This window comes from Copadichromis virginalis, linkage group LG23 (genome assembly GCF_057382275.1).
Source record: "Copadichromis virginalis isolate Kocher_CV1m ecotype Utaka linkage group LG23, C_Virginalis_male_GT1.1, whole genome shotgun sequence".
Lineage (NCBI taxonomy): Eukaryota > Metazoa > Chordata > Actinopteri > Cichliformes > Cichlidae > Copadichromis > Copadichromis virginalis.
The window spans coordinates 33,612,530-33,640,013 of NC_140639.1; the positions used below are offsets into that span (position 1 = coordinate 33,612,530).

Here is a 27,484-nt window from a genome sequence, read left to right on the forward strand (position 1 = left end):
TAGATCAGAACTCAGGTTTATTGATTACGTCACCAAATGCTTAGAAGATTACATCACAATATTATGTATAGAACCGTAGATCACTTTCATTTCTATGTATCTTACATTGAAAACTTTACAGTCTGTATTTTTTTTTTCATTTACTGTATATATTTATATATATTTATATATTCCCTAGATTTAGGGAAGTAGACATCCATAGTTGCGAGGGAAGGAATGCTTTTCAAAAAATATTTAAATGCACTTTAAATAATTACATACATCCTTCTTTTAAAAAACAAGGCATGGAACAAACTCGAAATGATCCAGGATGCAGAGATGCTGGAGCCTCTGTGGATGCAAGTTTTGGTTTTGCTCTGTCAAACTAATGTGGAAGAGGGTCAACACTAAAGGGAGTTCTAGGCATCCAGTGCAAGTCGTTACACTGTGTCATGTTAATACCTGAACACACTGTAAAAAATAAAGATATGGACAACTCTAGTATTCTAGTCCAACTGATGGATGTGTGGAGGTTTTATGAGTCCACTGTACAGCCAGGAGAAGTCGACCCCAGTGTAAGGCTGACTGGGTCAACACACGAGGGAATGCACAGCAGAGGGAAGCAGCCAGTATATCAACCATCCGTACACTGTAAACCAGCAATTATCCAAACAATAACTAAAGAAAGTGAGCCAAATAAATATGTAAAATCTCATTGATAGGCAAGAGGTGACAAACGTGACGGGATGGCCGTGTCACACAGATCTCCCAATTAAAGAACGCTGATAGTGTTATAAGAGGCGCAGATGGGTTTTTCCTGCAGCTGTGAGGTTCAGCCTTTTCAACAACCTCCTTGATATTAACACAGATATGAGAGTTCAATAATGCTTCAGGATTGACATTAACACAAGGAACTTATTTTGATTAGATCACCTTTTTTTCTTTTCCCCAAACAGGCACAGGTGGCCAGATTTCATCTTTTACTAGAACAAATGCAAGGAAATCAAATTCAATGAGATTTTTCATTTCCTTTCAGCATATAGACATTTTTCTTTTTGTTTTAAAGTATTTAAAAAATTAGGCAGGAAAAAAAAACGCTCAAAATCTGTGAAAGGGTTTGCAATAATATCAATAAATTATTTGTTTACAGTTTTTTCGAGATGAGAGTCAGGGGGATGATAAATGACTACAGTCAGCAGAGAGTGCCGGTCACAGTGCTGTTCATTTCCGAGATAAAGAGGACGGCCAGGGGTCCGGGTGAAGGCGTTTCTGGCTGCCGAGCGCAGCCAAAAACAGGAACACTCAATGCAGAGTCCCAGCAGGAAAGCTTGTCTTTATCAGCCATCTGTGATCCGATCCAATCAGAGGTATAGTGTCTCTCGGGAGCTGTGTCCACCTTCTCACCAGCACTCGCCGTTTCCCTATTCACCTGCCTTCTTAGGATGCGGGAGTCCGGGCCGGCGCGCCCTCTGGATGAGCAGCAGCGATGTGGAAGACGGAGCCGATGCGCAGGAAGAAGCGCCTGAGGACGGCCCGCAGCTCAGGGATCAGGTCAAACTGCATCATCTCACACAGGTGGGGGTAGTAGCAGGAAGCGTGAGGCTTGAACTGGAACAAACAGGAGAACATTTAACTAAAGACTAAATGACCAAAAAAACCAACCAAAAAAAAGTGTATTTGGAAAAATATACAAAAGGAGGGGTGGTTGCTGACCACTACGTTCACAGCAGGCTGTTTAATTAATATGTCGACAGTGATGCATGTTTGTTCCTGGTTTTTTCCTGCCTTTAACAACAATTTCACGGAATTATGAAACTTTCCCAAAACGCAAAGTAGGGATTGCATAAGAAAGCGGTGCCGGCCAATCCACTGTAACAATACTGGTCTAGTTTTTGTTGATGCAGTGGTTTGTTGGCTGGCTGCACGGCGCCAACATTTCCTACTACTTGTGGCTGCACGGTTCTGGTTTTGGTCTAAAATGACCTGGAAAGGCACCTCAAGTCATGCACTGCCATGAATCGTTGTGCACATTCTCTAAATACATAATTCATATGTACTCACAAAAATGACATGAATTCAAAAGGATTGAACTAATAACATATTTTTGCTTGGGAAGAACTGATCTTTTTTTTGTACTTTTATTGTTATTCAATTCAGTGGGGAGGACGCAGCGCGAGTTGGAGTGTAGCACAGGTAAAGCTTTACTGAACAAATACTTTATCTAACACTAAACTACTACTAATACTCTTTCCCCAAGTTGTTACTATTGTGTATTTGGAGGTGTACTGTGTGTGTGTGTGTGTGTGTGTGTGTGTGTGTGTGCGCGCGCGCTCGTTCCTGCCTTGTCATCGGGCAGCCGCAGAGTCCTGGTGAGCAGCAGCATCAGCAGGCTGTTCCAAGCCTCTCTGTGGCTCTCTGAGGTCAGACTGATGAAGTAGCCCAGAGCTTCATTACACACCCTGAGAGAGATGACACAACACAGACGCACATAGACGATTATGACAAACACAAAGCTGTCAGTATCAGCGTTGCTACACGAAACTGATTATCAATCCGCATCATCTTTATCGTAGAAGCAGCTATATCATGATGATAAACGTCTCACATGTGTGTTCTTGATGCAATACATGAGTCATCTCTTACAGCGACAAACACGACGAGGTGATATGTGCCCGGCTTTAGCGTGCCAATATATTACACGAAATGCGCACGCAGAGTACATTCATAAATTTATAATGAGGTATGAGCTGTGTGTCAAAACACAGGAACAAACAGCAGCGCTGCCCTTTCTGCCAGTGACACACTCGGTGCTTATTTATCCAAGGTTTAACATTTAACCGGTGATGACACACAGGAAACACTGTGAGAAAGTGCAGGAGAGTGCTTCACTCACAGCAGCAGGCGTGTCTGGATGTCAGGCCACGAGTCCTGCAGCTGAGGGTCCGAGTACATCCTGAACAAGATCCTGAGGCTGCAGGCCAGACTGCTGGTCTCCTGCTTCAGTAAATTGGGCTTAGATTTCCCTTTAAACCCTGAAAGGTCACCAGAGAGATGACAGCTGTTAAAGCAGTAACAGAGGCTTGTAGTTAAGACGTGTTCACTGCATATCACGGTTTCCTCCACACTGCCTTTCCTTTCTGTATATCTATTGTTTATCAAAAAAAACAAAGGAAGTGAAAATAACACTGGGCTGGATATAACATTACTCTTCCCATAATTTACTGATAGTTCTCCTCTATTTAATGTAAAGCTATAAACAAAGAACCTTCTGAACTCTAACGTGCACAGGACAGAGAATCCTGGGGGCTTTCCCTTGGTTTTTACCTGCCCTCCAGAGTGCCGTCCTCTGTTCGTTATTGGAGTTGAAGTCCTTAGCAAAGGTGTGTGACTCCAGCAGGCAGTCCAGCAGCTTGAAGAGGTGTGCGGACGTCATGTGTCTGTACATGCCCTGATCTGGACCCGACTCAGTCTCCGACTCCTCCAGAGCATCCCGCTGGCAGGAGGAAAAGACTTTACCATATATGATTTTATAATAGTTTTAAAAATAAGGCTGTACAAGGGGACACTGGTCATTTCTTGTCCCTAGGCCACTGGCGGCCTACTGAAACCATCTGGGACTACGTAGACACTTAATTGGATGAATTCGAGCTAACTACAAATTTTTAACAAAACAATTTTTTTCCTGAAACATTTGTCTGTGGCTGCTCCACCTTATATTAAAATTGTAAAGGTGAAGAGCAGGAATACATTTTCACTCTCTTTTCTTTGGTTCACCTCTTCAGCTCATTCCGGGTTATGATTTTGTGATTACGCCAAAAAGTGACACATTGATAGAGTGGGTGAGGTGCCAAGCTTTACCTGCGCAGCAGCCATATTATCAGCATCCTCCTTCTTGCTGGTGGCTGGGTAGAAGACAATGTTGTCCACGGTCTGTATTAATTCAAGCTGCACGACACATTTGATCAGCAGGCCTGCAAACAGCCTCTGGTCTGAAACTCCTGCAGCAGAGAAAAGTATAAAGGTGTGGAGATATGAGCACTGGAATTCATGCTGCGATTATTCATTTTACAGATTGAATAAAAAAAGCATGCGCTCGTGTGCTCACTGGCATTGCTTCTGCCTTTCCAGGTGTCGTCACTGGACATCTGGCTGTGTCCTCTCTCGGAGAGCGCTCGGTCGTAGCTGCTCTGTGACTGAGTGTCGAAATCAGCATCCTGGAAATGTACAGGAGCGACAAAATACACCATGAACACAGACACAGGTTAGTGTCTGATATAGTGGAAACTGTGTGTAAAGGAGAGTTCTTTTCATTGGTTAAAAGTAAACTGTATGAAGCATGCGCAGAGCTGCTGCTGTGCATAGTCATCGTTTAGTCACAGGGTGAACTTGATGAGGTTTTTTGTTTCCTCTTACAAAGTGTTTTGCGTCAGCTGCTTCCTCATCCTGTCCAGCCGGTCGCCAAGTCAACAAACTGGTTTGGAAAGCAAAACAAAAAACCACAAACATGTGACAGCATAAACACAAGAGTAACTTTTACATACACCAAGTTGTGAATCCCCATTAACTCAGTGATGCCATCTTTGACACTTCAACTGAACTTGAGTATAGAGGACCAGCACTCACGCTTGAGGGCTGGTGTTTTGGAAGATCTCCAGCATACAGGAGCATGTGATGTCCCACACCTCAGGGCTGAACTTCTCCCCATTCAGGATCACCAGGTTCTCCAGGCAGTTTGTCCCGGACCGAGCCAGCTGCTCGTTGTCTGCAGAAAAGACAGAACAACTTCAGAACGCATGTGCTTCACACACACACTGGTGCGCTGCCTGTCAAAACCTTAAAGCTGTGCATGAAGTAAAAACTGAGGAGAAAATTCTGCCCGCTCCAAGGTGAACCTGTGCGGCCTAAGAGGTTGACAACTGTAGTTTGAGCCTGGCTGGGGAGCTTTGTTTGCATCTCACCTCTTTATGTGCCACCATTTTTATGAGTTTTCTTTAATAAAAAATAAATAAATAAATAAAAAAATCCCAAAATACAAAAAAGAAGACTCACTTTTATTTCATTTATTCATGTTCATACACATAACTGAAATATCACCTGCTCTAACTCTGGGCTGTGAACATAAAATTCTGAGTCTCTGTCCATTAGAGAGAAAAAAAACGCAAAACTATATTAATTCAAAACCATGTGATTTGCAGACTCTCTTTGGCACCTATGGATGCCTTTCAGCAGCTCTGCTAGTTTTCAGGCATCTTTCTGCAAGTCCTACTCTGACCCTTTACACTTTATGCCTCTGTAAAGTCTACTGTATCCCTGTTAAGTTGAAACTGCTAGCCATCCTCTTCCACTTATCCAATTCTGGGTCGCGGGATTTCTGGAGAGTCTATCCCAGCTGCTGTAGGGTGAGAAGCAGGCTACAGTCTTGACAGTCTTGACAGTCCTCGCTAACTGCATGTCACTGAACCCCCCACAGAGACACAGGGAGAACATGCAAACTCCACTGCCCTGACTTGAACCACTGACTTTGTTATGTGTCCACAGTGCTAACCACTATCCCAACACTATTTCCCAAAAAGCAGCAATCCCTTCAAGGTAAATTTTAATCATAGGGAAGAGAACAGAGACAGGGAACCTAATCTGATGAACAAGTGGCACATAGTGAATGGAGATTGTGTTGGTGTGGCCAAAATACACCTTGTGTCTTTTCTACTGTTCAGGAGAACTCAGAACTTTAACAGTAGAACTCATTACTGGTTGCAGCTGGACCTGGCTCTGATCACAAGTAACCACTGTTGACCTGAAGGTCAGGTCAGAAACAGATGATGTTTACTAACTATCAATTGGACAGAGATGGTAGCTTATTGGAAACGTTTGCAGAGGTACATGAGTAGAAGAGCTTGAAAATTTTATATTTTTATGGGTGTAGTCCCAGAACTCTCAGTTAGTTGGAGTTTAGGGTGGGGATAATACTGACAAACCAAACAGGTTCAACTCATTAATGTTCCCCCTGCCGCTCTATGACAGCTGGGATAAGCTGCAGCCCCCTTGTGACTCTTAAATGGTTGATAAAACTTGGAAGATGGATTGGTATTTGTATGCTTTAGGAGAGTTTTTTTCCTCATCAATAAAATAATCCAAAGAAAATAAATGTTGTTTCAGAGGGCAGAGATGTTCTGACCGCTTAGTATTCTTCCAACATGTGAGATATATCATCAGGACACCAGCCTGTACACCTAAAATAGAACAGGTGTTAGCGCTCTGCCTCATTTAAAGGTTGTTTGTCAGGACAGAGGCGTGTAATGAGCGATGACTATGATGAACACCTACCTTGCCTGACACACCACTGGAGTTGGGTGAAAATGTCAGCCAGTAGGATTTCACTGAGAGGCTCATAAAACTGTGTGAACACGTCACAGATGGCATACAGGGCATGGTTACACGTTGTCGTCATCCACTCAGTTTTCTGGAAGCAAACAATAGAGGAGCAGGGGTTTTTGTTTTTTTACTTTTTTTATTGCTTTAATTCCTCTGTACATAAATAGCTGAACAGCTGAAATCACACACAGCACTGACCTCTGTCTGCTGTTCGGGAAGCTTCATGTTGTCGAAGATGCGAAAGACAATTCGGAAGAGGTCGTGCCACCAGTGCTTCTCAAAGGTGTGACCGTAACTCTTCATAATCTCAAACATGACTGTGAGACCTCTGTCGGGAGAAACGGTAAACGTCAGTTTTACTGCATCATGGCGCAACCAGAACAGAACTGTTACTGTCTATAAAGTGCAAAAGATGCATTAAAACAGCTGATCCAACATTGTGAGTCTTTATGTAAAGGTCTGCAGTGTGACAGAAAGAATAATACTTGGCTTGGTTTGTTCAATTTAGCATTTATTTATACATCTAAAGTACTTTGCAAATATATGACCTCCATCTGATGGACAGTCTGACAGTCACATGTGTTCCTTCATGTTTCATCACATTACTTGAAAACTGTGTGGGTATTGTTCACTGGTAGGCTCAAGTTATCGAAAGAATAGAAGTCACTGGTGGAATGAGGCTCTATGTTTATTTGGTTATTTAAAAAAGAAAGAAAAGTACCCGATAGACTTCAAGGTTTGTCTGTATTCATGTGACAATCCTGGCAGTGTCTTGTGTGTTTTTGTAAGCCCAAAGAGCGAGTATTCAGCTCTGACTCCTGGAGGTTTGGGGTGGATCTGTTAGCTGTGCGTTACACCCTGAGCACTGTATTTTTAGTCTATATTTGTTTACCATTTGGAAAATGTATGACTGTGAAAAGCCTTGTTTCCTTAGCAACTAGCACACAGAGTATTGCATTGTAACCACTGAAAAACAGCCAGCTATATTAATTTTTTCTTTTTCTTTTTTGTATGACTGGGCTCGGTGTCGAGTTAAAGTGAGCATTTTATCTTCATGATCTCTGCACAGATTTATGGGTGCGTTTTATAGTTGGGTCAAACTCTACGACCTGGTGCGGACATCCAGCTTGCAGCGGTTGATGATGCAAGAAAGTTCAAACAGGATAGGGAACCAGCCGCGAACCCAAACCCGGTCGCCAGGGGCAACATTCATGTCGTCACTCGTGTATTCCCTCAGGGCCTGCACATGGACACAGCAGGAAGTCAAGAAATGAGGGGAAAAAAGGAAAAATAAAACAACAGAGTCAAGAACCAAAACTGGTGTTTTCCCAGCTCGGGCGGTGAGCACCTGTGGTCTGTCAGAGACGTATTTAGCACAGTGTCGGATGAGTCTGATGGCCTCCATGCTGGTGTCAGGAAAAGCCGCATTGCACACAAACTCTGACAGGCACTTCACTGCATCCTGGAAGGAGTCGATAGCAGCTGCAAAGTGCTCCCGGAAGGTGTTCACTGATAAAAGACAAAAGCATGCAAAGTAAGAATGATAAGGTCCTGATCTGAAATCCCTCTTCTCCAACTAAAGTCAAAGCAGCACTTACACCTCATGTCTCTGTCAGATGAGCACTTGGATGGTTAACATCCTGCTACCTTGTTATTATTATTGAGTAAACATACTCACAGACAATGTGGCCAGTGGTCTGGAAGGCCAACTCCACTATAGTCTCATCATGGTCCGACGCTGCCTGATGAAACACTGAGAAGATGTTCTTCCAGCCTGAACGGATGTTTGCCGCCTGGGAGTTTACCATCTGAGCCACACACCTGATCACCATGTCTCTGATAGTGGGGGATCTGAGGGGGGGGGGGGGGGGGGGGGTTAGAGCTGTTAGCCTCACAGCCAGTAAGCAAACTGCTACTCCTCTTTTATCCATAATATCTGATGAATATAAGAGGTTCATGTAAGCCACTCTGAACCCTTCTTACTTCAATAACCTTTTATGAAAACGAGAAAGTACAGTTTCACATGACTCCATAGAAGCATTCGCTACCTGTTTTTCTTCATGATGTGCTCAAAAGGCCTCAGGAAATCTTTCTGGAAACGGAAGTTAGCCAGCTCTCCCTTCTCCAAGAACTTCATGGACAGCTGTCTTAGTGAGTCCACAGCAAAGATGGCAACATCCTCATTAGGGTTACAGCCCACCTACAAGGACACACCATAGATAGCTATCAGTTCAGTTCTGTTTTACAAAAATACTGATGGTGGCAAACACGACAGGACTGGCACCTGCTGCTGAACCCACCTACTTCAAGGTCTCATGTGTTGAGCATTTAGAGATGCTCTGCTGCAAACCTTGGCTGTAGCAAGTGGTTACGTTTGAGTTACTCTGGTCATTTTCTGACCGTTGACATCATCATCATCATCAAGGCATTTTTACCCAGAGAACTACCGCTCACTGGACATTTTCCTCTTTTTCAGCGTAAACCCTAGAGACCACGCTGTCTGGCATCATCAACAATGCCCTGCTGAAAGCCACTTAAAATCACCTTTCTTCCCATTCTGATGCTGTGAATGTCGGCGGGTTATCTAAATCCACTGAGTTGCTGCCATGAGATTGCCTAGCTATTTGCATTAACGAGCAACTGAACAGGTGTACCTAATAAAGTGGCTGTGAGTGCAACTCTGAAGCAACAGATCTTAATATAATGACTGAGATTAGGGGGTAATATCAGTGCATAGTGTCATTAATGACAAATGTCAGTCTTGAAAACCGTCCTACCGAAAGACAACGTCATTGTCGGCACATTCTGTAGATACACAAAATTTGCAGGCAAACAACAAGAACTGTGGCGGTAATAAATTTGTGTCATCAAGGGTTCAATACAGGACAAAAGGCGGTGCACAGAATGATGGCAGCACCACCCAAAGGACACTTCAAGACAAGCCTTAAGGCTCTGCACTTGATAAACATTTTGAAATTCCAGCTCTGTGGATGCTTTGCGACACTGACCTTGTTGAAGTGGTCACCTATGACCTGCCAAATTCTGGACCACTGCAGCCTGATGCGGTTCATGTTGTAGTAGGAGATTTCCACAATCTTCTGCAGGCTGAACATCCTTGGCTGGTGTGCCGAGGCCAGCTCGTCCATGGACACCGCACACAGCCACCGCACAAAGTCCACTGGAAACAATTAAATGGGAAGGTGCTTTGAATTATTTTCTTTACATCAAACATGAAAAACCAAACGGGGATCATTTACACAGCAAAGTAAGACACACTCACCGATGGCATTTCCATCTAACCTGGTGGAACCAGTAAAGATCCTGCAAACATCAAAGTAGTTTTAACATTCAATCGTTATAATGGACAAATGATGTGTGTGTGCAGTGTCTGAAGACTCTGACTCACCTGTCTACAGCTACCACCACACTCTGAGAGCTGGTCTCTCCTACTGACTCCTGAATATGAGCCATTTGTCTCTTATCTTGACTTCCCACCAGGTTACCTGCAACAACAAAGACATTTAACACATACTTATATATACACACACACGCAGGCACAGGCAGCCCATAGACACACCAAAATATGTTTTAAAGACCCAGTTTGAATGCAGCATATGTTCTACATAATCCATTGTATCCTACCCAGGCCCAGGGGCATGAACTCCTCTGTGCCGGAGGGTAAGCCTTTGATGCCACCTTCCCTGTCCCGGACCACCCCTGAGATGTAGCGCGTCTTCACCCCTGTCCCAATCAACTGGGCAAGCTCCAGCTGACTAATACACCTCAAGATCTACAAAACAGGCATTAAAACAATAAAAATACACCATTATAGAGACATTTACGAAGAAACAGCCTACATGCAGACATTAAATTACATCTGTCGCTTGTTAAGAAATTTTAATTCGCACCTCATGCCAGGAGTTGCCCAGGTAGTTTCCATCAGTGTGGGCCACAGTGATCAGAGTCTTAATAGTGTCAATGTTCTTCTGCTTCATCTCTGTGATGCTGGAACTGGCTGTCAGGAGGGTGAATCTGGCCAAAGCCTGAACGTACGCATCTCGCTCCAACTGCAGACAGAAAGGGAGTGAACACATACTCGTGTTTTCACGCTGCCTGCACTGAATTGCTTCCAAAGGAAATATTAGAGATATGATCATACGTGAAATATAACCAGTTGGAACAGTTTTCTACAAACTGTGTGTAAACATGAGCAGACCTGCATACTGAAGATGCATGCGATCCTGATGGCACACCGAATGCCCTCCAGACACAGTGATGCTACCTCAGGGTCGTCGCAGTCCTGCAGGCCCACGCTGAATGCAGCCAGCAGTGGGGTCCATGCCAGCTGGAACACACACAAAGTATCATCTCATTTTACAAGTTGTATCAGTTTCTTACTTGTTATTAATTTCACAATCCTCATCCTAGTTGCAATATTAGTGCCAATGCTCCAGGGCATCGTCTGATATAATTTAAGGTGTTAAATATAAATCTGGCAAGAATCAGCACGGAAAGATGGTTGAAATCTGGTTTTCTGCTAGGTCACAGTAATGACAATGCGCTTCAACAAACAATTTTTGTGTCTTTATTGAACATTCTCAGTCCAGATGACTGATGTTTTCATTAAAGCTTCATTTTTGTTAATTAGGCCTTTCACCTCACTGAGCATTTTGCATTGTACCACCGGTGCTACCTTCGCTGTGTGCACACTTTCAGTGCAATCATGGAACTTCATTCTTTATTGATTAGATTGGCTTTGGCTGATGTTATAAGTCAACTGTTCCACATTTCATTTCCTAACTCAGCATGTGAATGCTTGAATGAATATTCCCACTGAGCAAGAACAACACGACAACTTTTCCTTGGTTATGCAAATGAGGAATCAATTAGAAATACCTTAAACATGGGCCTGACGTGCTCCAGGTGTGTAGCACTGAAGAAGGGCGCCTGAGCATGGCTGACCGCCTCCATTAGAGCTTTGGCGGTCTTCGCCATCTGTTCCATCTCCATGTTGTAGAGCAAACGACGCTGCTTCTCACTGGCCACACCTGATGGAAGGTCGACTTTAATGTTTCTGACTGATTAAAAATGCACAACAATAAAGCGTCACTACTGTTTCTACTATTTTGGTGAGTAATCCTGGAGTACTTACTCTGCTTGGTGGACTTTGGAGTGATTGAAAACTCTTTGCTCTCCTTCATGGCTATCTTCTTGCCTGCAATTTCATCATATATGGAGGACAGATACTCCTCTGGCAGGTCCTTACTGTCATTAATACCTCGGTTCATCTTAATGTACTGCTCTTTTGTCATTTTGTTCTTCACCTATGTAAACAAAGAAGATCAGGGCAGACAGTAGGAAGGGATTCATTAAAAGGAACATCTAATTGCATATAAACAGAACTTAACAACAACATAGACTATTTCTACTTTTCAGGGAACATTTGCAAAGCCTGTCACCGGTTACTAAAATGTAACATCAAAAATAATTTTCATGTAAATGAACAAGTTTCATCATATACATATCTGGAAGCAGTGACCTTAGAGGAAGTGCTTTCTAAAGATTCAGTCTGAATATTAGTGCAAAAGATACTTTAAGAATGATCATCCAGTTAGAGAATATCTATAAGAAAACATTAAATAGTCAGAATGTCAGATCAACAGAGTGACTGAAAAACTTGAAACTCGAAATAATAGAACCTTATTGTATATTTTAAACAATATTACGTTTTAGTGATTACACTGTGGTGGAAAAAAAATAACTTTTTCGTCTGCAATTAGGGTATTTAAAAAAAAAAGAGTAAGTTATAGCAGATTCTGCAGGAAACACAATACACCTTTGTTTTCTTTGTCTGATGCTGTATTACAGTCTCTGGCTCTCAGTCTTCAGTCTGCATGCATCACTGCACACCATATTTCTCGCCTGCTTCTCTCAGAGTTTAAATTTCAAACCTAGTTTCCTCTGTTACGGCGGTCTGTCAGCAGCAATAATTTGGGGCGGTAGCTATTTAATGAAGGCAGCATTAAACCAGACACTGCCTGGCACAGCACCCACATTCATTTGAATGATGCTACTACAATGACACAACGGAGCTCTGCGAGCTAAAGGATTGGGCTCTGCTTGATGGGACAGCTCACAGTGACAGCTTGCTTGAGTTTTAAAATCTGGTCATGATCCTCTGTGCTTTGAATCCTGATAACATGTTAAAATGTTGAGTAATGCTTCTTTTCTTCCATTTTCTCCACAGATAACCTTGCTGTCCTTCAATAAACAACAACACAAAACTGTCTCTTACTCCTCAGTGCCTACACAAGGGATCCAAGTCCTTAATGAACATTTACCACAAGCAGTTAAATTGACTGTGTGACAATGACTGGTGATAATATGAGTGCAAGGACACAAAAAGAATCAACAGTTCTCACCTGAGGACTATGCAGGTCTGTGGTGAGCATAATGATTGAGTATGCCAGCACGTACGCAGTGTCGGCACTGGCAAACAGAGTTTGTCTGCAAAGGAGGACGCATACCAACATTTAGTGGTTGCTCTGTTCTATTTAAATGCAAACTCCAGAAATAAACAGAAGTAAATCTTTCAAGCACAAATATATTGACAGCAACCCGTGACAGTAGTAGGAAACAGTGGCTCTTACCCCTGGTTACACTCCAGGTACCGAGCAGCAAACTTCTCCATCAGCCTGTCGATCTTCTGGGCCTCCCCTGGCAGCCTGAAGCCTTCCAAGAACATCCTAAGTGCAGAGACAAAGTCCCGGCCACAGAAATCCAGCTGGTCCACGTAGCAGTACATCACTTCTTTGTTGAACTTGATGTTCTCTCCCAGGAACTCGCCTACCTGCGTCTGTGGATGCACAGACGATGGGGATTTACTAACTTGAATTAAGAATGCAGCAATAAGTGTGCAAGTCTGTAAATCTGTGTAACCCTCACTGTGTCCAGTCTGTCTTCCTGGTGGAGGAACTGGGCGATATCCTCAGCTTTAGGACCCAGCATGCCCTGATCCTGCAGGTACTGGATACCACGCTTTGGCTTCTTGTTGAAGCTGCAGGAAAATAAAATAAAAAAAATCAACAAAACTTTTGAGTGGACAAGAACAAGGGGAAGTGCAAACATTGCACGCAGGTCCATTCGCATGTTAAACCACAAGCAGGCTGAGAAAAAGAGCTCACAGTTCAATGCCGTGCTCAATGATGTCCTTCTGCTGTTTTATGACCTCGTACTGCTCTGGGTGGTCTGCCTGGGATACAGCAACACTGGAAGAGATGGTAGAATCCAGCGAGCTGATGCTGTCCCGACGTCCCGCCAGCTGCTCTGGGAGCTTCAGCTCGGCCCCCTCGCTATCAGACGGATGCTCCTGACCTGCAAACCCAACGCACAAGAATAAATGCATCTAAACTACCCACTCTGATTTTCATTATTACTACATTCACTTTGGAAAAAACACTTACCCAAGTTAGCTTGAAGGTTTGGATTGACATACATGTCTTTGCTCCACTCCACCATACATTTAAGGATGGACACCAGACACTCCAAACCCTTTTTACGTAGACTCAGCTCCTGTGGAACAATACAAGCTCATGATTATGGTCACACGCTCATATAATATGGCCTGCAATGCTATAGCTAAATCCTATAGACCGGACACACCCAAGTCCAGAGGATAAAGCTTCTGGGTCTGAAATACCTGCAATTTTACTAATGGCCAGCAGGGGACAAATCAAGCTGTGAATACAGTCTTTGAGAAACTGACCCTACTTTTCACTTGATCCATTACATCGCCATGGGTGCCATCTATGGGCTACATCCTTCTTCTCTAATAACACTATGGCTCTGCCTCCTTACAACTACAATTTTTAATAACTAGGCTGTTAAACATAACTCTGAAACACTCAGGTGTTGCTAAGCAGAGAGATCCTACTTTGGCACAGATTATCCTAATGAAATGCAACACAGTGCACACATACCTGCAGGGGTGTCATCCCGAGCTCCTGACCACTCCTGCCCTGAGCGATCTTGGACAGATCATTGACAAGACGCTCAAAAATGTTGGCAGCATTCAGGTCACAGTCGTAGTTTACATATATGTCAACAACACACTGAGCATCTGGGAGAAAGGCAAAACGAATTAAGAAAAACATTTCAAAAAGGTTTTTATGTCATATGTCTTGAAAAATTCTGGACTGCCTTGAGCAACCCCTCGCTACAATAAAATGCTTAAACTAATGCTGTGCTAAATTCATTAGTGCCAACTGAAATAGCAGCTAAATTTCTGCATTTGATGAAAAGGTAACAAAAACCCAGAGAATGGCAAATCATCATTTATCAAGGCTATTTTGAGACTTGCATTTCTGCTACCACTTCCTACTGCTCTCTGCAGTTACAGAAATGTCAAGCCTGTGCTCTTGTTAATAAGCGACTTTCAACTACATCTTAGTCATAGAACTTAAGTATAATGAACTTGTATCAGTGGACCTGTACCTGCACAGATGCGTGTTAGCGTCTGGATAACCATCCACTTGTGCTCAAAGGAGCTGGTCGACGTCTCCAGGATGGTCAAAAAGATCTCTCGGAAAAACACCTGAATCGAGGAGAATGAGATACTCAGGCTTTAAAGATATAGCACCTGCTGTGGACAAATGTCCTTCAAGGTGATTAAATTAACTTTTAAATGAAGATTTTTTTGTGCCAATCGACTCAATCCAGGAGACAATGCATATTACTATCCAAGTGTTTTACCTCAATCTGCATCTTCAAGTGGACTTTGAAGTGGGAAAGCAGGGTGAGGAAGATGGCCAATGAGAGTTCGAAGACCTCAGGTACAGAGGAGACGCCATTTTTGGACAGTGCCACACACAGATACTGCTTGATGGCATTCACAAACATCTCGTGGGTGCGAAACACTGGCCCGGCGCCCTGCAGCACGGAGAGCAGCAGCTGCAAGGAGACAATCTTGGACCGCAACTCATGAGACCTGCAGATTAGAGGAAGGGTAAAGACACAAGTTCATACACGTAAACGATGTATAGTTTAGGGGTTCATCTCAACCTGGTATTTGATAAAGGCTAGGACGCCTTCTCTTTAATCTACCTGGGCTCATTTTACTCTGCCCTATTCACACTGACTGGCCCAGCAACTAATGTTACAGTAATTAGAGAAGACAGGGTCACAGCAGGATGGAAAAGGGTAAGTTCACTCTGCAGAAGCCAGAGGCGGTAATATTTTTCTGGGCAAACTACAGTGTGGCAAGTAGATGCTAAATAAAGTGTCAGGGCAGGGGATCTAATGATATCATCATGGGGATTACATAAACTTAAAATTCATAATCAAGCATCCAGGTTAAGTTAAAATATTATGTGACAATGTCAGTCAAGTCATAAAAATGACTCACTTTGGGTCTGGAGGGCCATCAGCAAGGGGCTTCATGGAAAGCTTACACAGAGAGCGGAACACCAGAAATGCATCTTTTTGCAGGATGTGAGAGAAGCGAGCAGCGTTGTGGGGTCCCTGCAGGCCCTCAGCATCCTGAGACAGATGAAGAGAGTTAATCACACTCTATACCATACCTTAAAGGCAACAAAATCTCTAATTGGTCTAGCCTCAAGCCTTTATATACTAAAAGAGGCTCAAAGCAGAGCACAAGATGCTACATTAATGTTTTAAATGATAGCTTCATTTAGGGAACAACTTTAAAACAAAACTCCAAAAGCAGAATCGAACTGAAACATAATAAAATCCCAAAGTCGAGAAAAGGGCCCAAGAAGCTTTAAGAAGATGTAAATGCACACATGGAGGTTCCGATTTAGTTTGTTTCAGTCACACTGCTTAACTTTTTTCCCTGAATTAAGAAATATGCTATTCACTCGGATTTTAAGCGAGACTGCACACTACTAATGAACATCTGATGACACTGACACTGCTCACCAGCATGTCTGTGGAGGACAGTGAAGACCGGTCCTCGATGATACCATTCATCTGCTGACCTTCTGTTCTGACTCTGGGGGGAGCCACCTCTGTCTGCTCGGTGGCAGGGTGCGGTGGGTGCTCGCCTCCTGGAGAAGAAGCCAGAACAGACGTTTTCAGGTCATTGCAATGACAACTGAGCAGACTGTGAAGAACAGAAGATGCAGGATACACTAAAAAGAGAATAGGAATATTAGAGGAGTATCCCACCTGCTCCAACATGGGTCTGTGTTGGCTGTTGCTCTCCCTTCTCTGCTGGGTTCGAGTTGCTCTCTGGTTTGTCCCCTTCGTCACCTTGCTGAGCTGCTGTGGGAGAAGTCTCAGCACCCTCCTCCTCAAACACTGAATCTGACATAAAGAGATAACTGAATTTATAGATTCAAAGGTTCAAGAAGCTAATCTGTTTGAATCATTGAGGATTTTCTTGAAGTGCTTCTTAGATTTGACTTTTATTACACAAACCTGTTGATGGTGTGACCTGCTCTGCTTCTCCATTAGGTGGAGTATTTTCACTCTCGACTTCTCCATTGACTGACGGTGTGTCTGGCTCTTGGTCCTGGTCCAGATCAGGGGCTGGAGATGGGTGTGTGGAGCTGCTGGTATTGGTGGTGAGATCTGGAGTACTCGCTGCCGGGGATGGGGAGTTCTGTGGCTCAGGAGTTGACGTATGGTCAGACCGGGGGGAGCCAGACCTCCGGCTGCTTGGGACAGGAGATGGATTTTGCTGGGGCAAACGTAGGCGCTCCTTCTCCTGCTCCTGAGCCTCCAAAGCCTGTGGAGGAGGGAGACGATGAAGGGACTCCCTACAGTGACACAAGCTTATCAATCCTCGGGTTGGATAAGCTAAGACATTTAGACATTTTGACACAGAGTAACTGTTGCAACAGTCTCAGGTGGTCGAGTCTAAATGCATTGAATGTAGTGTTATCAAAGTAGATGTGACATATTATTTATTTATATATATATTTAATATTCATATTTATTGTTTATTTTGTCTGTCTGCCACAAGTAGGACAAATGAATGCTTGGGTAATGGTATAAGTCTTGGTCGTGTTTTTCTGGCCAGTACAGTGGTGTAGCGGTTTGCACCGTCCCCTCACAGCGACCATGTTCAAATCTCCTGGCTCAGTTTTCATGTTCTCCCTGTGACTGCAGTTTAATGGATCTGAGGTAGTTAAAGTGGATAAATAAAATACTCTACACTGTGGCTTGTAGTCTGAAGTGCTTTGAGTGGTCAATAAGGCCAGAAAAGTGCTATATAATTTCCTGTCCAATGAGCAGCTAATTGGAAGCTAATTATTACAGACTAATTACTGTTCCTGCCTGAGACAGGACAAGGTTACAGCTGTTTACAGCTCATTAGGTACACATGGCTTAACTGTACGGACTCTGGTTACTACTGCAGGTAAGGCTGAGGCTTCTATAATTAAAACTGTGATGGCGACGTATTTTCAGTGAATCCAACACTAATCAGTACAGTGATCCTTTAAGCAAGCACACAGTGCCCTACACTGTTTAACAGAGACTTTACTTTTTGAACAATAAGATTAGAACTTCAGGCTGCAACTGTTTTATGATGAGCAGCAGCGCTTTGTAACAGTGTTAGACTGACAGCCTGGTTTTCCATGCGGGTGAAGATAACGTTGAGCATCTGGGTGAGGGTGGCCTTGGCCGTGGTCTGGTTGATGAGGTTGCGGCTGGCCAGGTAGATGTTGTAGCAGGTCCTGACGGTGAGGAGGACTGTGCCCTCGTGGATCTCAATGTGCGGGGAGGTGACCGTTGTCAGCAGGGCCTGCACAGACAGAAGAGGAAGTTGAGACTTATCACACAGGATGTCTTATTCAGACCATGCTGCTGAATCATCGCTGGACTTCCCTACTACAGCTTCTCTACTCGTCTCCTCCATATTTGGTGCAGAATTAAAATCTTTAAAGGCAGTTTCACTTGATCAGTGTAAATGGGCTGTAATGACGGTCAAGGCTCCTTCTACAGTTTATGCAAACAGATGCTGATAATCTGTCCTATAAACCTTTTGTCAACAGTGATGAAACAGATTCCTTCTTACAGTAGACTTTGTCCTTTATGACCAACCAGGATGTTTATTTCAGGAGGTGGGCGGAACCTCAACAAGCAGCAGCAATGATAACCTACCATCTAAAACGCAAATATTAAGAAAGATGAGAAAATATAAAATGATGTGTGACATATCATGGGTGAGCTGACATCATCTTTCCTATAACAACGGTCCAGATACATAAGTTTAAAAAATATAATGACAGACATCTGACAGTGTTTAAATAAGCTAGGGGAAACTTGGAACAGCAGGTATTCTATTCATCTTTGTCTTTTCTTTGATCCTGAAATGATGAAGACACAAATGTGTCTGCAGTTTTACCCCAATAACCAATCCTCTCTTACTCCTAACTCACATTAGAGACACAGGATAGAGAAAGAAGCCTTTGAGCTTGGCGGTCTGGGCTCTGACATGTTAGTAAACAACAACAACGACAGCTGGATGATCTGAAGGCTGCCAGATGTGAGGTGAAGCACTGGGTATACCTTGATGATCTGTAGCTGGACTCCCTCATCGGTTTGTGGTCCCTGGAAGCAGTTGCAGATGGTTTCCACCAGTCGGTCGATCAGCCTCTTCCCAGGAGTTCTGCTGTCCGGAGCGTTGCCTGTGATGTGGCCGTAAGCAATCAGCTTCTGCAGTGGCGAGAGAGAGTGTGTGGGTCAGGGCGGCAGGGTGTGGAATGCTAGAGTTAGTGTTATTCCCCTTTTGGATACAGTGTTGTCCAAAAGTCTTGAGCCACCCCTCATTGGGAAATGGGTGCAAGGACTCATTGAAATAGTATGCAAATATAAATGAAAAGTTATATGTGGGACTTTTGACCAAAACTGAACTAAAGACAAATAAAAGAAAAAAAAAAGAAAATTGTGGAATTTAAAAATCTATCCTGACAGCGGGGCACAAACGAATGTAGTTTTTCTTTTGCTAAATGATTAAAATATTCACAAACGGATTTAATCATTTATTATGAAAGCACGAAGTGCAGTTGTGCTAGAAATGATAATTATTTGTTTTCAAAATCTACTTTTTTCCTACTGTCTTTTTTTTCTAAATACCAAAAACACCAAAACTACAACGTTACCCCATCAATTGGGTTGCCAATAGGTAGATATAGCGCGTCGCTCTGTAATGCAGACATATCCATCTATCCATCTCTCATTTAACCATTAATTTATCATGAATTGAACAGTTCGATCCCTATATGGACCTTTATGTAGCCACCTCTTTATACAAACCACTGGTATATGGACGGATGAACAGACATCAACCCAGGTCTGTTCATCCTTTCCTCAGTAACGCTCCAAATACATTTGAAAATGACTGAAGCTATGAATGTTTACAACTGAAAGAGATCTACACACACTTTGAACTCTAAACTATATATAAATATAGATCAGAGATCCTGTGTCAAATGTGAGCTGTGGAGAATCTGGAATTTCCCCTGGGATCAATAAAGTACCAGTTTATCTAGCAAAATGCCTTTCTCTCTCAAAATCTGTCTGTGTTCATTAAGCACTTCTATATCTACACGTTACTGTCCACAATTTAATTTGAATGTAGCAATTAAGAACCTGTGTTACTGATCAATAAGCAGTAAACCTCAGTATGTACGAGCACTGTACGAGTGAAGGGTCATATTTTGGACACAACCATGAGCCCAAATACCTCACATGATGTTAGCACCTCAATAACTCAGAGCACATAACAAGTTTAAAGAAAAAGAAAAAGAAAGGAAGTCTGTGTTTGCTTGCTTAGGCTGTTGCAAGTCAGTACCTTTGTTCCACAAAAGCAGAGTAAACGTACTTCACAGGTTACAGCTGGCACAACAATACAAGTGTAGCTACTATGAAAATCTCCTGACATCTCCGATTGTGGCTCAAGAGTTGGGAGTTCGCCTTGTAATCGGAAGGTTGCCGGTTCGAGCCCCGGCTTGGACAGTCTCGGTCGTTGTGTCCTTGGGCGAGACACTTCACCCGTTGCCTACTGGTGGTCAGAGGGCCCGGTGGCGCCAGTGTCCGGCAGCCTCGCCATTGTAGCCAGGGTGGCTGTGGCTACAATGTAGCTTGCCATCACCAGTGTGTGAATGTATGTGTGAATGGGTGGATGACTGGTTCTGTAAAGCGCTTTGGGGTCCTTAGAGACTAGTAAAAGCGCTATACAAATACCATGCCATCTCCGTGGCACATGTGCATGTGTGCGTGGAATGCAGAGCCATTGTTCTGCGTAAATGTCAGACAGGTGTTTCAAGATTTTACCTTGCAACCTCCAGTTGGGTTATATAATCATTAAAAAAACCTTGCTGTGTTTTACTTACTGAATGCATAAGCACAAGAAGAGTGAGAGTGACAGGTGTTTGTGTGTGTGAGTGTGCGAGAGAGAGTGAACTTTAACCTGCAGACAATCCAAAGAGGTGCTAACTATCCGGGGGGACTTAGACTGACACGCCAACTCAAAAGGCAGCACATATTTATCAGCCTCGATGTAGTTGGCTCTGGGCGGGACCACGGTACCATCCCTGGAGGAAGGAAAGGAGAGCAAACAGCTGAGAGACCTGGCAAAGCTGCATCAAGAGCAGATTTCTATACACGCAATGTATAGAGTGTAAGCTGTGTAAGCTGGAGATCCTCAACTTCATGATAATGACACAGATTATGTGAATAATTCAAATGTTATGTCAAATCTCTTATTCTGCAGTCCTATTATCATAGTCCAGAACTCTCACAGCACAACGACATTCAGTCGAACAGGTGGCTTGTCTACGGCAGAAGGCACATTGCATTGCAAACACTATCCCATAATCTAAATAAAAATAGAATGCAATGATTTCTAAATCATTCAAACTCTATATTTAAAAAAAGCTGCAAAAAAGACATCATATCAAACACACAACAAGGATTTTATTTGTTGTCCCAACACACCCTTGCTCTGAATTTCATGTCAGCAATATGTTTCAATAAACTGAGACGGAGCCATTAAAGGACTGGACAAGTTCCACAGATCTTTAGAAAAAAACTTCCCTGATGGAGTAATTGTGTTAACTGCAATAAGTAAACTGATTAGGTATAAAGACAGGATCCCACAAAGGCTGATTCATTTAAAAGTAAATACAGAGGGAGATCCAATGCTCCACGTATTTACTGCTAAATTAAAGTAAACGTTTCTTTATGGATTTTCTCGTCTACAGTGCAAAATATTAACAACAGATTCAAAGAATCCAAAGAAGTCTGTTAGCAACAATATTAAATTGCTGTGACCTTGTAGGTCAGAAATCCTGCAGTGGAAATCACAACATGGACTCTTTTTGAAAATGAACATGGCTGCAGGCTTTTCCAGAAAGTAAAACAGAAATGTTGGCTGAGCTACTTTGAGACAAACAGGACAAAATAGTAAACCATCCTGTGATCTGATCAATCAATGTGGAGGTTGTTTTTCAAAATGATGGAGTGCAGTTGGATTAATCCTGAACAACTGAGGAGCTGAAAGTCTGTACCAAGCAAAAACTGGAAAACAACTGGTCACTTCCCATATTTCTTTCAATAAAATGTCATCTTTTAACATTTGATATGTTGCCTTTTTACCATAAGGAATAGATTTTTTAAATACATTGTTTACAAGCAGTCCTACTATTGCAGTCAAATCACAATGAAATTCACAAGCAATCCTTATTTCAAGTTCTTACCCAAAATACCAAGAAGAAGGAAAAAAACTTTCAGAGAAAAAGAAAGCTTTGTATTTAGGAATACTCACTTTTGTTTCTCCAATTCTTCCTTGATTTCATCTGTTAGAGGAAAGCACAGGAGATTAAATGTTACTGAGGTCTGAACGCTCTGCAGCACACTGCTGCCACACCACACCACACCGCTGCGTGCCGCAGCACATAAGTGTGACTCTTGATCCAGGGGTTACTAAGTTGAGCATAAATTGTAGTAGCATTATATGCTACACACAGGAAATTAGTATGTGCAACACTCACTACAAATGTCATAATCACTATTCTAGACTAATATACTTTAAATGGTGACAAAAACATGTGATTCTCCTTCCTTTTCACACAGTAAGAATGTGATGTGAGGCCAGTTCATTCCTCCAAAGTGTATAAATTAGTACTACACATAAATATATAAAAAGGTATGAATAATACTCACACGCTTTTTTAGTCACGTGGCTGCTGCTGACAACGTTAGTCTCTTTCAGCATACCTAGTTCATCATTAAATACAGTACCGTGCAAAAGTTTTGAGCCACCACTGAACCCTTTGTTTGTTAAGACACTTAACACTGACCAGTGACTTACTCAAGCATAAGAAGGCACCTAACTCAAGGGATGAACTAGCTTTTTGTCTACACATGACAACTTAGCAAAGAACCGGTTTTAAATTGGACCAAAAACACAATTTGTTTTCATTTCTTTAGGGGAATCTATGAAAAATGCCAATGATACCACAGTTTGACAGACATAAAGAATTATTGCACCAACAATGGAATTCCCACAGAACTATAACCCAAAAACTTTGCATACTTTGCATATTTCACCATGTTGTGCATTGTGTCCTTAAAGGATTTGAGGAAAGTTGACAAGTAGAGGACAAAAGAAGTGGGAGGGCTAAAAAATAAACAGTATCTGACAATAATGTCCTTAAGAAAATGAGAAATTGCAGCACAGACCTGACACAAGACCTGAGAGATACACCTGACCCCAACCCTTCAGTTAATCCACCTACTGTTTGCTGAAGCCTCATTAGAATTGGTTTAAGTGGAAAAGGCTGCCAAATTACCCATATCAGGACAGAAAAACAAACAATGGAACACTATCAGTCACAGACTGGCCTCCACAAAACCCGACCTAAACATTATTTTCAGAATGTGGGATGATCTTGACAGAGAAGAGATCAAAAGGCAGCCAACATCCAAAGAAGAGCTTAGGAATACGCTTCAAGAAGCCTGGACAATTATTCCCAAAGACTGGTTAGAGAAATGCCAAGAAAGCTCGTCTAAGAGAGTTGAGAGAGCGTGGAAAAATAAAGATGGTCATAGCAAATAGTGACTTTTAAGCTCATGAGAGTTGCACAAACTCTGTTTCCACCTTATATCCTGTAGTTTTTATTTATGTTTGTGTAAGTTTAAATAAATTGCTGCACCCATTTCCCATGCAAAACATAAAGAAATGAGGGGTGGCTCGAGACTTTTGCACAGTACTGTATAAACTAATGCAAGACAGCTTAGCTTTCTGAACAAGGTATTTGTGGCAGTGAGGGAGAAAAAACTGAGGTATTCATGAGACTTGCCTAAGGCCACATTGACTGAATATCGGGAACACACTAAACACAGCCGTGAGGCGTTGAGGGAACACGTGTTGTGTTCAAGTGTCACATATGAGAGTCAAACACGGACAGAGAGCACACAGAGCAGCCCCGCCTCGCCCACCACCACTCAAACACGTTCTTAAACTGCCTGCACCCTAATATTGTGGCACAAGTTGTTTCCCCAATTTCTCAATGATCTAACAAAAAAAAAACCCGACAGAGACAAGCACCTTAGAAAGCAACACCACACTCCGGGCAGCTTTTAATGTCTTTAAGTCCAATAAGACACTGGTCGCTGACTGTCACACAAACAGGCAGAGCAGTCTGAGCTGAAATACACACAGCAGTGCCGTAATTAAGTAAACAGCTCGGCGTGTGCAACACTATCTGTGACTGGGTTGAATGGAAAAGAACGAACGTCAGAATATCCTGGAGTTAGGTAGCGTGTGTGCGTGTAGAGCCGGACCAGGCTGTCTGGCTAGTTGACAGTGCTACGTACAACACAGGGATTGGTCTGTTTAACTAGCTAACCTAGCTACAACTAGCTAACGTCAGTTAGCTACGTTAGCATGTTACCCTGCCGATGCCCGTTTAGAATGCGGCTGTGGCCGGATATCAACATAACAAAGGTTATAATTGGGAGTGAGAATGGTGTCAACACATAATTATATGTCTGTAAACATCAACGGGGAACCAAACAGGCGATAAAGGCCATTCAGTTGCTAACGCTAGCTAACTGGGTATCTCTACCATAAAGGCAGACCTCAGAGCGAAATGTTTCAATGAAACGCGACAGAAACATAAGGCTCGGCGAGCCAATGTTCATAACAAACCCACTTACCTAGCGCCACCTGGCAGGCTTTACGCAGCTGGCTGTGCTGGCTCCTCTTCACCTCCTTATCCGAGAGGATTTTCTCCAGCGCCCTGGACAGAAACATGCTCTTGGTTTTGCTGTTTTCTGCCTTCGACTGCGAGTACTGCTGCTGCTGCGGTGGCCGGTGTTGTTGCATCTCTCGATCTTGTTGCCGCTCCTCTCTCAGGCCGTCATCTTCGGCCTGGTCCTGCGAATTAGCAGGTGACAAGGAAAAGCTAATGAAAACCAGGCTATCACAGTACGTCCAGTAGAGCTGCTACCTCAACTCAGCGCCGCCATGCTGGGTACACGTCATGTCACATCACGTGATTCTCAGCTGTGTGGATTTTGACAACGGCACCTCAGGTAATCGCTCAAACCTAGTTAAATAGAGTTATATCAATGGAAGAAAAATGTATATTGTTCGAATCAGACATAATAAATGATAAACATTCCGTTTTCAAAGACTTCAAGTTCTGTAACTTAAGTTAAAATACTCATTTTAATGTTGAATATTAAGCTCGCTCACGTCCTGGAATATCCTGCAGATGGCGCCCAAACTCCACAAAGTATTTATATGAATGCTACTCAGTTCATCTACCGCACATACTACCTGAAAAGCAGGTCAGTGGCATCTTCAGGATTTTTTTTTTTTTTTTTTTTTTTTTTTTTTAATTGGAGCAGCACAGGAGGGAACAAGAACCAAGCAGGATGTAACAGCAACTGAATTTTTAATAAGACCTGCTTGCAAATTGGTTAAAAATTCAGCCACTTGTAACAGTTTTTATTTGTAGACAGACCCCCAGCTTCCATAACCTTGATTTAGGCCGCAACAAAATCCAACCACTGACTATTGCTACATATTAGTTTATTTTATATTTTATCCAGTTCCTCCAATCAGCAGTTACAGGTATATATATAGATAAATAAAAGCATCAATATGAAAATACTGACAGACAATCTTCATTACAAGTCTAAAACAGAATTTATCTGGCAAGCAACAATCATTGCTCGATCACTTAAAAAATTTCTGACAGAGTAAAACATTTAGCCTGTTTCAAGGTTGCTTTAATACATGTTTTTATTCCACAGAAATCATAATTCACAGTATGAAAAAAAACAAAAACAATAATGGTGTCATGTCTTGCACAGACTCTCCTGTTGCTTCAGCCAGAACCATAAAATCACCTACTGAAATCATCTCTAATGGACAATAAAAATCTACTGTACTGTGAGATTTATGACCAAAAACAACAATCACAGATAAACAATATATCAGTTATAAAAATAAAGTCATAAAATGTGTACAAAGAAAGAAAAATATGCCGACATCTGATTAGAGAATAAATAAAAATGTTGCTGTGGTTACAATCCCAGTGTCCTGTGGTAAAAGTAGAGGAAATAAATTAACAGTGACTTCTAAAAGCCTTCCATCCAAAGTACGACTCATCGCTGTGCTTTAAGATCGGGAATGAAAGAAGACAAGTCCCACCAGCATGTGCTGTACCATAAAAAGGCCCAAAACACAGTACCTTACACATATAAGTTACAATAAACAAGTGGGTGGTTATACACAACCTGTGTGAAGGTTTCTAGTCAATGATTCACTGTGTAATAAACAATAAACAGAGCTATAAATGATAAACATTAGTGCAGTGGTGTTTCACTGGAAGTGCAGTGTGTGCCAGCCATGATATTGTGGGTGAGATAAAATCCATGCTAAAGTCAGGGTTAAAACTTTTAACAGGAAAAAAAAAATCAATGAAAGAAATAATAGACCATCTGCTCTCACTTCAGGGAGGCAGCAGCTTGTAATGGTAATGGTGGATCTATAGTGTGCTTTCAATAAATGTTGTGGATCTGCTTTATGAACAGGAACTGTGAGAGTTACTTCTTCACTCAGACATTGTGAAATGTCTGAGTGAATTCAAACTGAATGGTAGAAAAAAATCAAAGTAAACGGACGTTCATTACAGACAAGAAATCATCCTACTGAAACCACAAAAATGCAGGTCAGGGCCAAGATATTCTGTACACAAGCCAGCCCTGCCTCACCTTTATCAAATACAGAGAGTGAATCAGCTTTTGCCTTGCGTGTGTGTTTGTTTCACCGTGACTCAGTCCTACAAGGGCGTACTTTGGAACCAGGAAGTTTTTCACTTCTGACTATGTGAGCCATTCATTTTAACCCACTCCTTCATGTCAGCCTCTGTCAGTGCGCCCCAGGGCAGCTGCGGCTACAATGTAGCTTGCCATCACCAGTGTGTGAATGTGTGTGTGAATGGGTGGATGACTGGTTGTGTAAAGTGCTTTGGGGTCCTTAGTAGCCACTGTAAAGACAGTTGTTAAGTTACATTATCTTAAGTGATTAACTGAATTCAATAATAATACAATGAAAAGCAAGACATGTTGCAATGAGACGGCACTGAGATTAGATGTACTGAGTTATGGTCCAAAAAGAAGGAAGAGGGGAACACTATTGCAAACTAAATTAAAAATCCCATTCACATCGTTTCTTCTGTATACATGCAGCAGGGGAAATAGCCCTTGTCGTGATAAGCAAAAGTTCAATATGAATGAAATACAACAGGGAAATTAACTAGAAGATTTCCTAGTCCAACAACTTCTAACTGGTCAAATAAAAAACAGCACTGTCACTTGCGGGATCCAAGTATTAATAATAATAATAATAATAATAAAGACAGGATAGGAAAAGCCCAAGGACAAGATGTGCAAATATTTATCAAAATCACCAATCTTTCATTATCAGTCATTGTCACATCAAGTATAGACAGCAGTGTTTAATGCCATCTGAGCCAGCACAAAGAAAACAATACTTCTTCTATATGGGATTCTCCTCCCAAAAAAAATAATTATATATATATATATATATATATATATATATATATATATATATATATATATATGTGTG

General features: G+C 42.3%; 1 protein-coding gene across 2 annotated transcripts; it reads right to left on the minus strand.

The window, feature by feature from the left end:
• arfgef2 (ADP-ribosylation factor guanine nucleotide-exchange factor 2 (brefeldin A-inhibited)) lies at positions 1 to 24,892 on the minus strand. 2 transcript variants are annotated; one of them, XM_085447464.1, is made up of 39 exons: positions 24,541 to 24,892; positions 22,145 to 22,175; positions 20,789 to 20,912; positions 18,886 to 19,032; positions 17,939 to 18,118; positions 16,789 to 17,098; positions 16,537 to 16,674; positions 16,288 to 16,415; positions 15,755 to 15,888; positions 15,103 to 15,337; positions 14,845 to 14,944; positions 14,331 to 14,470; positions 13,815 to 13,923; positions 13,536 to 13,725; positions 13,297 to 13,408; positions 13,002 to 13,207; positions 12,774 to 12,858; positions 11,504 to 11,675; positions 11,248 to 11,399; positions 10,568 to 10,696; positions 10,260 to 10,418; positions 9,994 to 10,141; positions 9,758 to 9,854; positions 9,632 to 9,672; positions 9,360 to 9,529; positions 8,400 to 8,551; positions 8,030 to 8,202; positions 7,700 to 7,860; positions 7,461 to 7,591; positions 6,550 to 6,679; positions 6,304 to 6,439; positions 4,603 to 4,741; positions 4,393 to 4,450; positions 4,085 to 4,193; positions 3,838 to 3,977; positions 3,304 to 3,472; positions 2,873 to 3,011; positions 2,321 to 2,438; positions 1 to 1,587 (listed from the first exon to the last, which is right to left on the minus strand). In XM_085447464.1, exons 1-39 carry the CDS (start codon positions 24,707 to 24,709, stop codon positions 1,417 to 1,419), a joined length of 5,532 nt encoding a protein of 1,843 aa, XP_085303590.1. In that variant the 5' UTR covers positions 24,710 to 24,892; the 3' UTR covers positions 1 to 1,416. The 2 variants fall into 2 exon arrangements, with proteins under 2 accessions (XP_085303590.1, XP_085303589.1); XM_085447463.1 differs by having other exon boundaries at positions 11,248 to 11,429.
• Between the last annotated feature and the right edge of the window lie 2,592 nt (positions 24,893 to 27,484).